The sequence below is a fragment of the Alnus glutinosa genome, chromosome 3 (assembly GCF_958979055.1).
Source record: "Alnus glutinosa chromosome 3, dhAlnGlut1.1, whole genome shotgun sequence".
Classification (NCBI taxonomy): Eukaryota; Viridiplantae; Streptophyta; class Magnoliopsida; order Fagales; family Betulaceae; genus Alnus; species Alnus glutinosa.
Window position 1 is genome coordinate 14,857,369 of NC_084888.1, and position 14,720 is coordinate 14,872,088.

Sequence of the window (14,720 nt, forward strand, 5' to 3'; positions counted from 1 at the left end):
TTCCTCCTTAGAGGGTTTGGGCTCAACCTCCTTTTTCAGTAGGAGTACAATCTTTACCTTGTCAAACACGAAGTTATAGGTGTTTTTCCCATCATGAATAGTTGCCCTGTCATATTGCCACAGTCTACCCAACAAACGATGACAAACATCCATAGCAAGCACATCACACCATACCTTATCCCTATACTTTGTTCCAATAGAAAAGGACATTAAACAACATTTAGAGATTGTTATCTCGTTTCCTTTCTTTAGTCACGCCAAACAGTAAGGATTGGAGTGCTTGCTCCAACCCCAACTTTTGCATGGCCTCTTTTGACACTATGTTTTCACAACTCCCTGAGTCAATCTCAAACCTGCATACCTTACCCCCAATAGTACAAATAGACTGGAAGATATTACGACCCCAATCATCCCTTTCAGATTTATGGGGTGTAAAACATGCTCTCCTAACAATCAACAAGGGACCCTCATCACCCTGGATAAGCTCCTTCTTACCTTCCCCTCCAACATCATACTCAGGACTCTGATTAGTATCACCCACAACATCTTCAACTGACTCGCCGGATTCAATAAACAACCCCTTACCATAGCGATCACCCTTTCTACAATAAACCATCTATGTCCAGGTTCAACGCATTTTAAAAACATGTTGGGGCACTAGTCAAAGCTGCTTGTTAGGCTGCACATTTGCTTGCCCTCTATTTTGTGTAGGTGGTGGAACAACATTGCGTACAGGGGGTGTGGGATTGGGTAATTACTACCTCCAATATTCTCTCCTACTACTCCCAATGGCCTTCTAGACACCGTCTTCTCCAAATGCAAGGCCCTCTGGTGGGCTTTAGATACATTACTAGGGTCAAAGAAATTGAAAACATCCTGAAATTGTTGTCTCATATGTTCAATGTATCTCGAAACCAATTGATCATCCAACTCTACAAGATCAATGCGTGCTGCCAATCTATAGAATTCCACAGTGTAATCATCCATAGAACATGTCCCTTGCTTGAGATTTTGAAGTTGTTGATACATCGTTCTCACATAATTGTGGGGGCAAGAATGGTACTCTTATGTATTTCAACAATTTCTCCCAACTATTGATCTTGGTCTTTCAACTGCTGCCACCACACAATGGTTCTCCCCCCTTAATTTGGTTGCCATCAAATGAACTCCCCTATCATTAGGGACATCCTTGAAATCCAAGATTTCCTCCACAGCGGCTACCTAATCCAGAATTTGTTCAGGTTGCAAGTAACATTGAAACTTTGGAAGGTCAAGTTTGAACCTCGCCTCCCATTTGACAGCTTTGTTTGGAACCAAAGGATGATCCCTCCTCGCTCTATGCTTTGCAAACGTATTAATGGGCTCATCCTCAATGCTTAACTCATCATCCTCCTTCGCAAAATGCGGATTTGGTTGACGGCGACGCTCGTTAGCAATTCCCATGGCGGCAAATTGTTTAGTTAGTGCATCCATCCGGTCTCCAAACTGCTCAAATTGGTCACCAATCCGATAAAATTGCTCCTCTAATTGCTGGAAACGTGTTGTCAGTTGCTCATCATGTGCTATCTCATTGCGTTCACACATATCGCCAATAGTTGCATGCATGTCTTCTTCCACGTGCTCTTCTGCGTGCCATGGTAGCAAGGAAACCCAGGCTCTGATACCGACGCTCATTAGCAATGCCCATGGCAGCAAATTGTTCAGTTAGTGCATCCATCTGGTCTCCAAACCGCTCAAATTGGTCACCAATCCGATCAAATTGCTCCTCTAATCGCTGGAAACGTGTCATCAGTTGCTCATCATGTGCGTCTCATTGCGTTCATACACATCGCCAATAGTTGCATGAATGTCTTCTTCCACGTGCCATGGTAGCAAATAAACATGGGCTCTGATACCAACTTATGCAATGTGGCGTAGTGGGAAGCTGAATCTACGAGCACAATAATTCACAACTTTTCCATAAATCAAATCAAGGAATTGCAGAAAAGCTAAAGAAAAATCATTCTTTGAGTGTTTCTTATTGAGAAAACTGAAAAATACAAAGTCTAGTGGCCAGACCGTCCTTTTTTGAGCTTAAATAGAAGTAGGGTCGCAGCCATGGAAAACAAAATACGAAACCATCCTTTTTTTTTATAAGTAATGTTTATTCAATCAAAGCGCAAAGGGGCGCAACCTTAGTACATAGGGAGTATACAAGAGAATTCCTAAAATATAGAAAAGGAAACACATAACTCCAAAAACTCATAAAAATTAGAGACATTCACACTTTTCCAGGCCGCTTTTCATGTATATAGGGATTGTAGCATCATCTTCTTTATCTCTAGCAAACCACTCTCACGATCTTCAAAACTCCTTGTTTTCCACTCTCTCCAAAGACACCACATTAAACACAAAGGAGCCAACCTCTAGATTTGCAAAGTATGACGAGTTCCCAATTGTTCCCTCCAACTTCCCAACAAATCACTCACCCTTCGAGGCATAACCCAATCAACAACAAACAACTGAAGAATCAGAGTCCACAATTAAGTTGCAAATTCGCAATGAAGGAATAAATGATCAATAGACTCTCCATATCACTCCATTTCAATAACATTCCTCTTTCGTAAATTATCCAAAGTTAAGGTTTTCCCTAAAACCACAGTTCAAACAAAGATTGCTACTCTCGAGAGCGCCTTAACTTTCCAATTACTCTTCCAAGGGAGATTGAACCTTACATTATTAGATAATACCTGATAATACGACTTAACTTCAAATCTTTTCCTTTTAGATGGAATCCAACAAATTGTATCCTCGCCTCCATGCCTTACTCTTTGAGAATGAAACATCTCAAAGAACCCAGAAACCACTTCCGCCTCTCAATCATGCACCATTCTAGTAAATATAATATTCCAATGAATGTTTCCATTATCTAGCTGCATATCATCCGCCACCCACGCATCCTTACCACAAGCAATTGTGAATAATTCCAGAAATGAGACCTTGAAAGGTTGCGCCCCACACCAAACATCTTGCCTAAACAACACATGAGATCCATCTCCTACCTCATATCTCACATAATTAGCAAAATTGTCCCATGCCCTCCTTATACATTTCCACACGCCCATGCCATATGGCCCCCCAACCTCATATCTCACATAATTAGCAATACCCACTTCAACCTATTTACCATAACTTTTAAAATGATTTTGTACACCCCACCCACTAATTGATAGGACGAAAATCCTTAATCTTCTCTGCCCAAGCTTTCTTAGGAATAAGAGAAACAAATGTAGCATTAAAACTCTTCTCGAATTTTCCACGTCTATGGAACTCCTTAAACACCACCTTAATATCCTCTTTTAAAACCTCCAAACATTTCTGGAAAAAAGCCATGGAAAATCCATCAGGTCTTGGCGCGTAATCTCCATTATAGTTTCTCACCACCTCCATTACTTCAATTTTGTCAAATTCTCTTTCCAGCCAAGTTCTCTCCCCATCATCAATTGAAAGAAATGAAAGGTCATCCATCTTTGGTCTCCACATATACTGTTCAGAATATAATTGTTTATAGAAGTTTACAATGTGATCCTTTATTACTACTGAATCGTCAATCATATTCCCATCAACCATTAAGGATTCAGCCGAATTATTTCTCCTATGTGAATTTGCCAAACGATGAAAGAACTTCATATTGTTGTCTCCCTCTCTCAACGAAAGAGCCCTTGACTTTTGTCTCCAACTCACATATGCGAAACTACCCTTATTGCAGAATCGATCAATCGAACATTAATTTCAATCAATTAAACTAAACATCGCATTTTAGATCGATCAAACAATGATCAAACTAGCGATCGAAGCTCTCTGAATTACTATTGAACAGATCTCATCGCTTTGTCAATCGAACTAGCGATTGAGGCTCTTGGGAATTAGTACTAAGCAACATCTCATCCTTTTGATCGATTGAGCCTTGACTTTTGATTGATCAAACTCCCTTTCAAACTTCTCAATGAAATTACTAGCAAACTGGTCAACATCAGAAATGAAGGGTGGATTTTCTGTTCTTTTTTTAAAATGCAAATCTTTTAGTTAGTATGATGGGATAATGGTATGTGTTTCCACTTTTCTGTGGTAAAGAGAGTGTGCCTTTGTTTTCTTCATAAAATTCCTATTACTTATTAAAAAAAAAAGAATATGATTATAAAGCTTCACAATTGTCGCATTGATTTTTTTCACTAAGAGTACGTAGTTTTTGTATGACATGGAAATTAATCAATATTTGCAGGTGCGAGGATCTCATGTTGGTACCTATCTCCCCAGCTCTGGTGTTTGGCGTAATACTCAACGGTATCTTAAGAAAGGAGCCTCCAATACAAATACAGTTCATCACTTGGATTTTGATGCTCCAACACGCGAACATGCTCATCAGCTACCTGATGACAAAGTACTCTCTATGTGATCATATTTCGAATATCTGTAAAACCTGTTTACACTCTACACTGTCATCTTCCAATGCTAGCTATGCTTACATTTAAATTTTATTTCCTTCACAATTTATTGAATGCAAATACGAATATGTTTGAATGATACTATGGAAATTGCGTTAGGAATTGCATAATAGACCTTGTGTGATCTTTCTGTAGGGCACATGACAATTCTGAATTCTGGTGTCTACACTGACAGTAGTTATTATCTTAATACAATTTTCATGAATGCAGAATTCTTAGAAAGTATTTGAAACATACAAGTCTGAAAGTGTATTTATTTTCCTTAAATGCGCCAATAACAGTCTTAGCTAAACAGAAACAAGATGAATCTCTTTTAGAAGATGTCTGGACGCTTTTAAGGGCTGGAAGACTGGAAGAGGCATGTGATCTTTGCCGGTCTGCTGGGCAGGTAATCAGTCATCTTGATTAATTAGGTTATGGTTTATGCTTCTAGGTGCTGTTCTCATACATGTTAACATTTGGAAGCCATGGAGAGCTGCAACATTGTGCCCATTTGGAGGGTTGGACCTTTCTCCTTCTGTTGAAGCGCTGGTGAAGAATGGAAAAAAGAATAGAATTTTGCAAGCCATTGAACTGGAAAGTGGCCCAGGTCACCAATGGCGTCTTTGGAAATGGGCTTCCTATTGTGCATCAGAGGTAGGGTTGAAAGGACCCCATCAGAGAAATTTCTTGCATTTTCACGTCATGCCGATACATGTTTGATTCTGATTTCTGTGCTCTATTTCTCTTCATAAGATTATATTTTTGGCTCTAGTTTCTTTTAGAGGTAACATTCCCCGGCATCTTTTTTGAGAGTTTGAAATGGAACTACAAACATTTTGCTGGGGAAGCTGTTCAGAACGTATATGTTTTTATTATCTTTTTTGCCTCTATAACAAGAGATCCGTGCCTTCAATAGATTCAATAAATGCTTAGCTTAATAATATTAGCACTTATAAGTTCTCATATATTCAATCATTTTGTGTGATGCATGAGGTTAATGTACAATGTTTTATGAGTTAATGGATCTTGGCTTTTCTACCTTTATTTTTTTGAAGAAAATTGCAGAGCAAGATGGTGGTAAATATGAAGCAGCTGTATATGCAGCCCAGTGTAGCAACTTAAAGCGTATGCTTCCAATCTGCACAGACTGGGAGGTAGTTTTTGTCCCCTGATGAAGCTTGAATATCACTTCTTAATTGCATTATGTTTATGCATTTTAATAGGTTTTCTTCTTTTTGTTATGGCTGTGTGTGTGAGAGCATGCGAATTTGTGTTTGATAACAGCCAGCAGCTTGCTTATGTTTTCTGTTTAATGGTTCATATTTCAGCTTCTTAATTTCAAAGGGACCAATGGTTTTGTAGCCTTACAGTATTTCACTTCCCTGTTAAGGGAAAGTCTGAGGTTCGACCTACCATAAGTGTGGGATTTTTGGGATTTATTGGGTAAGGGAACTTCTACTGTTTGCAAAAAAAGAAGTAGGTAATATTTGAAACTAAGCTGAAAATTCCAAGCTGGTAGCATTGACTATTGCCTCACCGTTGAACCCTGTTAAAAGAGTTTGTTAGGGTTTGTGGGTATTTTGACGTGTGGTGTGGGGATCGGTCATTTAGCATTGCTAATATTAAGGATGCTTATGTGACAGATCACTTGGAGTTTTCTAGTAATTCTCATTAGTGGAATGTTAATTTTGTTAGAACGACACAGGACTAGGAGGTGGATCTCTTTACTTTGTTCTTCAATCTGTTTTACTCCTTCAGATTTAGATGGGGCAGCAAAGACAAGCTCAGTTAGGCCACTTCCAAAAGAGGGTTGTTTGATGTTAGATCGTTGTATGATGTCTTATCTCCCCATGATAGCACTCCTTTCCCTTGAAGGAGTATTTAGCGGGATAAGGTGCCCTTGAGAGTGGCATTATTTGCTTGGTCGGTGGCGTTAGGGAAAATCCTCATTATGGATAATCTAAAGAAGCGGCATATCATAGTGGTAGACTGGTGTTGTATGTGTATGAAGAGTGGGAAATCTGTTGATCGTCTTTTACTCCATTGTGAGGTTGCTAGTGCCTTATGGGGTTCTATTTCAGTCTTTTTGGGTTAGACTGGGTCATGCTTAGACGAGTGGTAGATCTATTTGCATGTTGGAGAGGTTAATTCGGTACTCTTCATAGTGCAATGTTGTAGAAGATGATTATGCCCTGCATAATGTAGTGTATCTGGAAAGAAAGAAATAACCGTAGCTTCAAAGGCCGCGGGAGACTGTGGTGGAATTGAAGACTTTTTTCTTTAATAGCCTGTACCATTGGGCGATTGCCTATGATTACTTTCGTTTTTCCAGTTTTTACAATTTTCTTGCTATTTTTTCTTTTTCTGGTTAGGTGTTTCACTTATATACATCCAATGTACTTGGGTTGCGCCCTTGTGCTTTTAATGAAATTTGACTACTTATAAAAAAAAATACGTTGGATGCTTTTTTGAAATTTGTCACTCAATACATTTGCAGTCAGCATGCTGGGCGATGGCAAAGTCATGTCTAGATGTTCAGGTGGATTTGGAACTAGCTCGTATACAACCAGGGAGAATGGATCAAATTAACAGTTTTGGAGATGTAATTGATGGAAGTCCTGGACATAGTGATGGCACCCTTCAGCCTTCAGATGGACCAGACAATTGGCCAGTCCATGTTCTGAACCAGCAGCCAAGACAACTTTCTGCTCTTCTTCAGAAACTTCATTCAACGTATGTTGCACTTTTCATTCAAATATTAGTTCTTTCTGTGTGGTATTGTTTGATTTGTTAAATCTTTTTTTGATGTATTCCTGATTAGGGAAACAGTACACGAAAGTGTTGCTCGGGGATGCAAGGAGCATCATCATCAAGTAGAGGTACTCCTGAAGACAAAAGTTTAGTTAATTTAGCTGCTTGGGTTTCCACATTTAATTGTTAGGCGGTTTCACAATTAAGAGAAGTGTATTGAACATTCATTTAGAATGACCTGCAGCTGGGTGTACCTGGACAACCTCTATTAGGTTGCAGCACAGAGATATATAGGAACGATCTGCCTGCTTAAGATATTTACTCATCAATTTTCTTTAATTTAAGATGTAGCACTAAAATTAGTACACAAAATGAAAAGGGAAAAGTATTGTTGTCTCCCTCATCAAGCATGAATTTATGTTAAGGTGTCTTGTAAGTAGTTGCTAAAGCAAAATAAAATAATTGAAAAATTGGTGTTTTATCCAGGATTTTACTCAAGTGAATTAGAGAAGAAATGCCAATGGAAGATAGCACTTATTACAACCTATTTTCGATGTGCTCTGTGTAGTAGCATCTTGATGCTGGTCATCTTTCCTATGTGTGGCAAATATTTATAAGATACATGTGGTTTGAAATTTGTGTCTTTCTTCGCTTCCATGGATGTCAAAGATAGCATTTAAGTCAGGAGTGCCTTAATTCTGCAACCACACATGGGCTCCTAATTGCTTAGGATAGCTCTCTCTCTCTCTCTCTCTCTCTCTCTCTCTCTCTCTCTCTCTCCCTCCCTCCCTCCCTCCCTCCCTCCCTCCCTCTCTAGCGATGGCACGTGGAGGCGTGTCACGCTAGGGCTTTGCTTCTTTCAGCCTTTTTGGCGCTCAACGTCTAGCGGTGCTTTCATCGGAGCTTCCATTAGTGCTATTCTGGGGTAAGTTTTCTTCGTCTTCACCAATGGGCTAGAGCTTTCATCGGAGCTTTTCTGGGTCAGTTTTCTTTCATCTTCTCCAACAGGCTGTTTTGCGGGTATGTCTCCGTGGTGTTTCTTTTTAAGGCTTTATAGATAAGGCAGAGACGGAGCGTCGCTTCCTTGTGGAAGCCAAAGCTTTCTCCTTTTCGGTGAAGACAGATGTGTCTGAGATTCGCTTGGAGGAAAGGAGGAAGGGGTTTTGTGGGTATATCTTTATGGGTTTCCAGTGTTCTGTGTGGTTGATGGCCACAGTTGAGGAGGCGCCAAAGGCACCAGTGAAGAAGGATTTTGTCACGTCCTACCTCGAAGATGTGAAAGCCTTGATGGTTCATGGGGGTGGTAACAAGGTCGGCCATTACCTTGAGGTGGCTGCCTATGCTGAAAGTGGTCATAAAGGGGTTATTTGGCTCTCTGAAGGCCGTGAAGGATGGGGTTGGTCTCGGGTTGTGTGTGAGCTGTGGAAGATGCTTGTGTTTCTCAAATCTAAGGCTTGATCGCTGGTTACTGAGGCGCCTTCATCGGAGGGGAAACAGAAGGGGGGTGCTTCCTCCGGCCATCTGGGTGGGGCTTTTGCATCCTTCGTGGAGGTGGTTCGTGGGGAAGTTGATTTTCCTGTCAAGCATCGTGGGCCACAGGTTTCGAAGATAGAGTTGCGGGATTTGCTTCCGAAGGTGTGGTGTAGGGTTGTCGAAGACGGGAGAATGGCGGTGAATTGTTATACTTTGGAGGAGCAGCCGCCTGGGTCGACGGAGAAGAAGAATCAAGTGGGTAGGATGGTCATCATACTAGGCTGCGGGATTGCTTCTTTACCAGTGAAGTATCTTGGTCTTCCTTTGGGAGCGTCCTATAAGTCTACTCATATTTGGGACGGGGTAATCGAGAAGATAGAGCATCGACTAGCCAGCTGGAAAAGATTATACCTCTTCAAGGGTGGAAGAGTTACCCCTATCAAGAGTACCCTAGCCAACATACCCACATATTACTTGTTTCTATTCCCTATCCTTGGGAGTGTTGCTGCTCATATTGAGAAGTTACGATGTGAGTTTCTATGGGGTGGGATTGGTGATGAGTTCAAATATCATTTGGTGAGTTGGTCGAAGGTTTGTACCCCAATTTCAGAAGGGGGTTTGGGTATAAGGAACTTGATGATGTTCAACCGCACATTGCTAGGTAAATGGTTATGGAGGTATGAAATTGAGAGAGATCTTGGTGGAGAGTCGCGGTGGATTCCAAGTTCAGTAGTTTATGGGGCGGGTGGTGCTCCCTTGAGCCTGTAGGTGCCTATGGAGTGGGGTTGTGGAAGAACATCAGGAAAGGATGGGAGACTTTCTCTGGTTTTGCTAGATTTCAGGTGGGGGATGGGGTTAGGACAAAATTTTGGTACAATCTGTGGTGTGGGGATGCGATTCTGAAGGAAGTTTATCCTGGTCTCTTTGGTATTGCTCGAGTGAAGGATGCCTTAGTTGCGGATAATATGGAGGTTTTGGGCGGTTCTACTCAGTGGAACGTGAGCTTTGTGAGAGAGGCACGTGATTGGGAAGTGGGTGTCTTTGCTTCCTTTTTTCAAGTGTTGCACTCAGTCAAGGTGAGTAGAGATCGTGCGGATAGGCTCTGGTGGGTCTCTTCCAAGAAAGGTTTGTTCAAGGTCAAGTCCTTCTTCAGATCCTTAGCTTGCTCTGATAGTAGTGGTTTCCCTTGGAAGAGTGTGTGGTGGACTCAGGCTCCTTCGATGGCGGCTTTTTTTGCGTGGTTGGCAGCCGTTGACAAGATCCTTACTGTGGACAATCTCAGGAAGTAGCATATCATCATTGTGGACAGATGTTGCTTGTGCAAGAGAGATGGGGAATCTGTGGATCATCTTCTTCTTCATTGTGATGTGGCTTACGCTTTGTGGACTAACATTTTTAATCATTTTGGTATGTCTTGGGTTATGCCGAGAAGAGTTATTGACTTGTTTGCTTGTTGGTGGAAGTCTGGAAGGCCAAGGAGTACTGCGATTTGGAAGATGGTGCCTATTTGCATCTTTTGGGGTGTTTGGAGAGAAATAAATCTCAGATGTTTCGAGAATTTGGAGAGTTTCATGGAATATATTTTAGCTTTGTTTTTTCGTACGCTGTATCTTTGGACGGTGGTGATTTTGTTCCCACTGTCTATTAGCTTTGCTGATTTCCTTGTTCGGTTTTCTATTCCTAGTTAGGTGTTTCATTTTTTATACTTCCAGTGTACTAAGGGCGCCTTATGCTTTTAATAAATCTAAATTTACTTATAAAAAAAAAGAAGAAGAAGAAGAATCTAGTATGCTTCCATGGTGGCAGCGAGGGTAGGAAGAAGAAGTTATGGTTTTCTCGTTCGTGGAAGAAGTTTCTAGAGTGGCTTTGGGCTGCTTTGGACCTGGTTTCAGTTTTCGAGTTCAAGCGTGTTGGGTTGAGTCTGAAGCCCAAACAAGGAAGTCGGGCTAGGCTTAAGCCCATGATGAAGAAAATGGATACTGTGGGCTTTGGGTTTTCTTCAGTAGACTTGGATCCTGGTTTTTTGGATACTTATGCTGGTTCGGATCCTACTCAGCCTGAGACATCTTCGGTAGCTTTTTTAGGGGCGGATTTGGGTCTGTTGGTCTCCAGGGGCTTTGCAGTTCGGCAGTTGGGGTCTTCTCATGAGTTCATGAGTCCTGTTGAATCTAGGTTTGTTTTTCCTCCCCTGCGGTCACCGTAGATGCTGTCTTTGGCGTCTCTGGATGCTTGTCCCAGGTCCAAGGGGACTTCTCTGGCACTGGTAAGCAATGTTGTTAGGTTTATTTCTTTGGGTGCCTCTCCATCGGGTGTTGCTTGTTCGGCTCCTCAGTCTAGCTTCGATGTGCTGCCTCTGCAAGAATCTACTTCTCAACCCTTCATCGCCTCTTCACAGTTTTTTTCAGGGGCGGCTGAGTGGAAAAGGCTTCGTTCCTCTTCTCCTGTGTCATTCCTCTTCTCCTGTGTCTTTAGAATCCAAGCCTTTCCAGAAGTATTACCGGAAGGCTGGGGAAGGCAGAATAGTGCATTTGGATGAGAATTTATTTCTAGAATCAGTGGAAGCTTTGAGGCCAGTTTTTGTCAGTGGGTTCTTCCAGCCTCCTCTCGCCGGTGACGCCTCCGCAACAGAGCCGACGATCCTTTCTCTGCTTCCGTCTATCAGGGCTCTAGCCGAGGAAGTGGTTGCTGTGCTTCCAGTGCTGAATTCCGCTAGTGTGGCAGTTCCTGTGAAGGATAATGTTAAGTTTCCTTCTTCGGTCAGAGGTTTTCTTCGGCGGGGGTTTCTCAATCCGAGCCAAGTTGTGCAAGTTAATCTCTCGCATAAAGTGTCGGTCGTGTCTTTGTCGACTCAAGTTGTTAAGGAAGGTGGGGTGGTAGGGGCTTTCTTACCTTTGAATGGTTGCGTCACTCCAACAGCTGTAAAGGGTGAGGATTTCAGGGTGAATGGTTTGACCCAATCTCAAAAGTGGTTAATAGGTTTTGGTTTGTCTGGGGAGGTGTTTGTGTGGGAGCAAGGTGACTAGGTATGGGATGGGGAGGATGGAGACTCCCCTTACCCTTTGGGTGTTTTATCTCCCGACTTGGCCTTGGATTGAGAGTTAGATAGTGATGAGGACGTGGATCCGTCCTTGGCAATTTTAGAAGCCATTGAAGAGAACTTCCATCGAGGAGTTAAGGCTGTGCGTCCAAAGACCAAAGGTAAGAGAGAGGTGTTGAATCTGGTAAGCTCCATCAACTACAGTGATGCTAGTGCGTCCTCCCGGCTTAGGAAAGGCAAGGCCCACGTGTAGTAGCATTGAGGGCTTGGGTTTTTGAGGGTGGTTTTTTTTTTTTTGTGGGCTGCTTTGGTTGTTTCTGTGTACTTAGGGGCGCACGTCAACCTTATTACGCATAGAATGATACAAGGTCTTATGCTTTTTCCCTATTTTCTCCATTTCTTTAAATTTTTTCTGAAAATAACTATGCACTGCTCTTTTATCATAGAAACAGGCAACGGATCCCTTCCCTTTTGTTGGGTTCTCCTTTCAAATTTATTCTAGATATTTGCACATTTTGGATGGGTCCTTAGTTATGATATTCTAATTTTCAAAGGGAAGAGACAAATTTTGTTTCTCATTTCGATTTAACTTCCATCAGCTGCTTTTTTTAACCATACAATTCTTCGCAGATGATTCTAATGTTAGGGGATATACCGCGCCTTCTGGACCTTATATGGTCATGGATAGCACCTTCAGAAGATGATCAGAATGTCTTTAGGTAATGCCATGTTAGTGGCCTTTATCTGCTAGGTTTGTGTGGAAATGGTTTGGTAATATCCCTTTGTTTTTCTCTACCTATCTATTAATATGAACCTTCAAACTTTTGGGGACTTTTTGTATTGCTACATCTGAATATGATATGGTTTGGTCTCATTACTTCCCACTACAAAGTCATATCTAATGATGGTTAAAACAAGATGAAGTGTTTTGAAGCAAATTCTTCAATAGATCATCATGATTTTGTAATGTTAAATCAATGTATATTGGTGATTTCTCTTACCTGAGGTTTTTCACAGAGTGAATTTTCTGTTTGGGTCATTGACGGGACATGATTTTATGGTGTGTGTCTGGGAACAAATCTTGTTCTTATAGACATTCCTAGAATAATCAGTAAATTTTCTGCCTGTTTAGAATAAGTTGTTTAACCAATGGGTATTGTGGTTTCTGTCAGGCACCATGGAGATCCTCAAATGATTCGTTTTGGTGCACATCTAGTGCTTGTACTCAGATATTTACTTGGCGACGAAATCAAGGATGCATTCAGAGAGAAAATAATGAGTATTGGTGATCTCATTCTACACATGTAAGTATAAATTTATGTTTCTAACTCAATTGTGTTCTGTTAACATGTATAAATTAATGATCAATCTAATAAAATGAACCTTATAAGCATGATGCTGTATCTAGGGAACATACAACCGGAAAGGAGATATATTAGCAGTAAAACAAATATGAGGTTACATGATAGTAGGACATTTTGCTAGGTTATGACAAACCAAAAATATAAAAAATGTTCTTTGTCTTGGATGAAGGGTCATTATGTTTGTGGTAATACACAATTTTGTCCTGTTCATTGATGTAATTGGCTAATCTGGTTTCAGGTATGCAATGTTTCTTTTTTCAAAGCAACATGAGGAGTTAGTGGGTATATATGCTTCTCAGCTTGCTTGTCACCGATGCATTGACCTCTTTGTGCACATGATGGAACTAAGGCTGAACAGCAGGTAGAAATAACTTGTTATTGGGTAAATGCTTCTCGTCTTTGTTCTTCTCCTTATTTTATTTCAATTTTTTTAAAATATATAATTATTGTAACGAGATTTGAATTTACAGAATGGATAATAATATTATCGAATGAAAATTTAAGGGTATTATATTGAAGAGTGTCATATATCCTTTTCTAAAGGGAGGAGATGTGCAGTGTCCTTTTCCATTCTCTACCTGTAAGTTGCTAGGGAATCTTCACTAACCAACCATAAGAACAGTTACGCAGAAGATTAAGGATATCAAATGCATCTGATACCTGTCAAGAATAGATTCTATCAGGGTTATTTGAAACCTTTTTTTCTTTTTCCAACCAGGCCATGAGGAGAATAAAGTGGGATAACTAGTCTCATCTTACATGTGAACAATTTCTGTGGTATTATGATTGTTATTCAATATTTACCCTTTCCTTTACTTTGCAAATAAGATATGTTCTGGTTTCCAAATATGAAAACATCAGATTCAATACATATTAATGGTGACAAACCTTAAGAATAGTCATGCCACATATTTGTCCCAGTTTTGGAGGTAATACACTGTGTAAAATGAGTGAATCAAGATTGTCTTCCACAGATAATGTTCTGACATGACATGGTTGACCATCACGCATATCCACCAAATAAGATGCTTGGGTCTTTGAGATTTTAGTTATATTTCTTTGTCGTGTACTTTTATGTCTGCACAAACAATATATGTTTTTTTTTTTTTTTTTTTTTTTTTTTTTTTTTTCATGTTTCTGTATAATTAAATATTAAGAAATAATAAATGTTGTGGGCATTTGGTATAATTATAATTAAATGCAAATGGAAAACTAGAATTTGTTTGATATTACTTTCACATCTTATTTTTTTCCCCCTTTGTGTGAATGATATTTTTTCCTTGCATAGAAAATAGAGAATGATGGCAAGTACAAATTAATAATAATTGTGCTTGAATTGATTTTCTGACACCTTAGTTTGTTGGATCATTGCCAGATGCCATTCAACTTCAATTAGAGTACTCTCAACAGCTTTCTTTAGTTTCACCCTAAATGTAGGGAATCAAACTATTTTTTGCTTCCGTATTCAAATACACTTCACAATAGTTTTCTTCCCATAGTTAGAGCACTATCAGCAACTTCCCTTAGATTTTCCATAAATTTAGTGAACCAAACAACTTTTTACTTCCCTATTCAAATAAACTCAACAATAGCTTTCCTTATCCTTTTCCTGTACCATTTAAAGTGTGA

At 40.3% G+C, this 14,720-nt stretch overlaps 1 protein-coding gene across 2 annotated transcripts in view; it reads left to right on the forward strand.

Moving 5' to 3' along the window:
- LOC133863609 (nuclear pore complex protein NUP107) overlaps nucleotides 1-14,720 on the forward strand; it is a 47,761-nt gene that overhangs the window by 23,816 nt on the left and 9,225 nt on the right. For both annotated transcript variants that reach the window (XM_062299638.1, XM_062299639.1), the window contains 9 exons: nucleotides 4,262-4,420; nucleotides 4,780-4,872; nucleotides 4,950-5,120; nucleotides 5,522-5,620; nucleotides 6,964-7,199; nucleotides 7,288-7,345; nucleotides 12,358-12,446; nucleotides 12,900-13,031; nucleotides 13,330-13,452. In XM_062299638.1, the coding sequence (XP_062155622.1) occupies nucleotides 4,262-4,420; nucleotides 4,780-4,872; nucleotides 4,950-5,120; nucleotides 5,522-5,620; nucleotides 6,964-7,199; nucleotides 7,288-7,345; nucleotides 12,358-12,446; nucleotides 12,900-13,031; nucleotides 13,330-13,452 (1,160 nt within the window). The remainder of the gene's footprint in view (nucleotides 1-4,261; nucleotides 4,421-4,779; nucleotides 4,873-4,949; nucleotides 5,121-5,521; nucleotides 5,621-6,963; nucleotides 7,200-7,287; nucleotides 7,346-12,357; nucleotides 12,447-12,899; nucleotides 13,032-13,329; nucleotides 13,453-14,720) is intronic.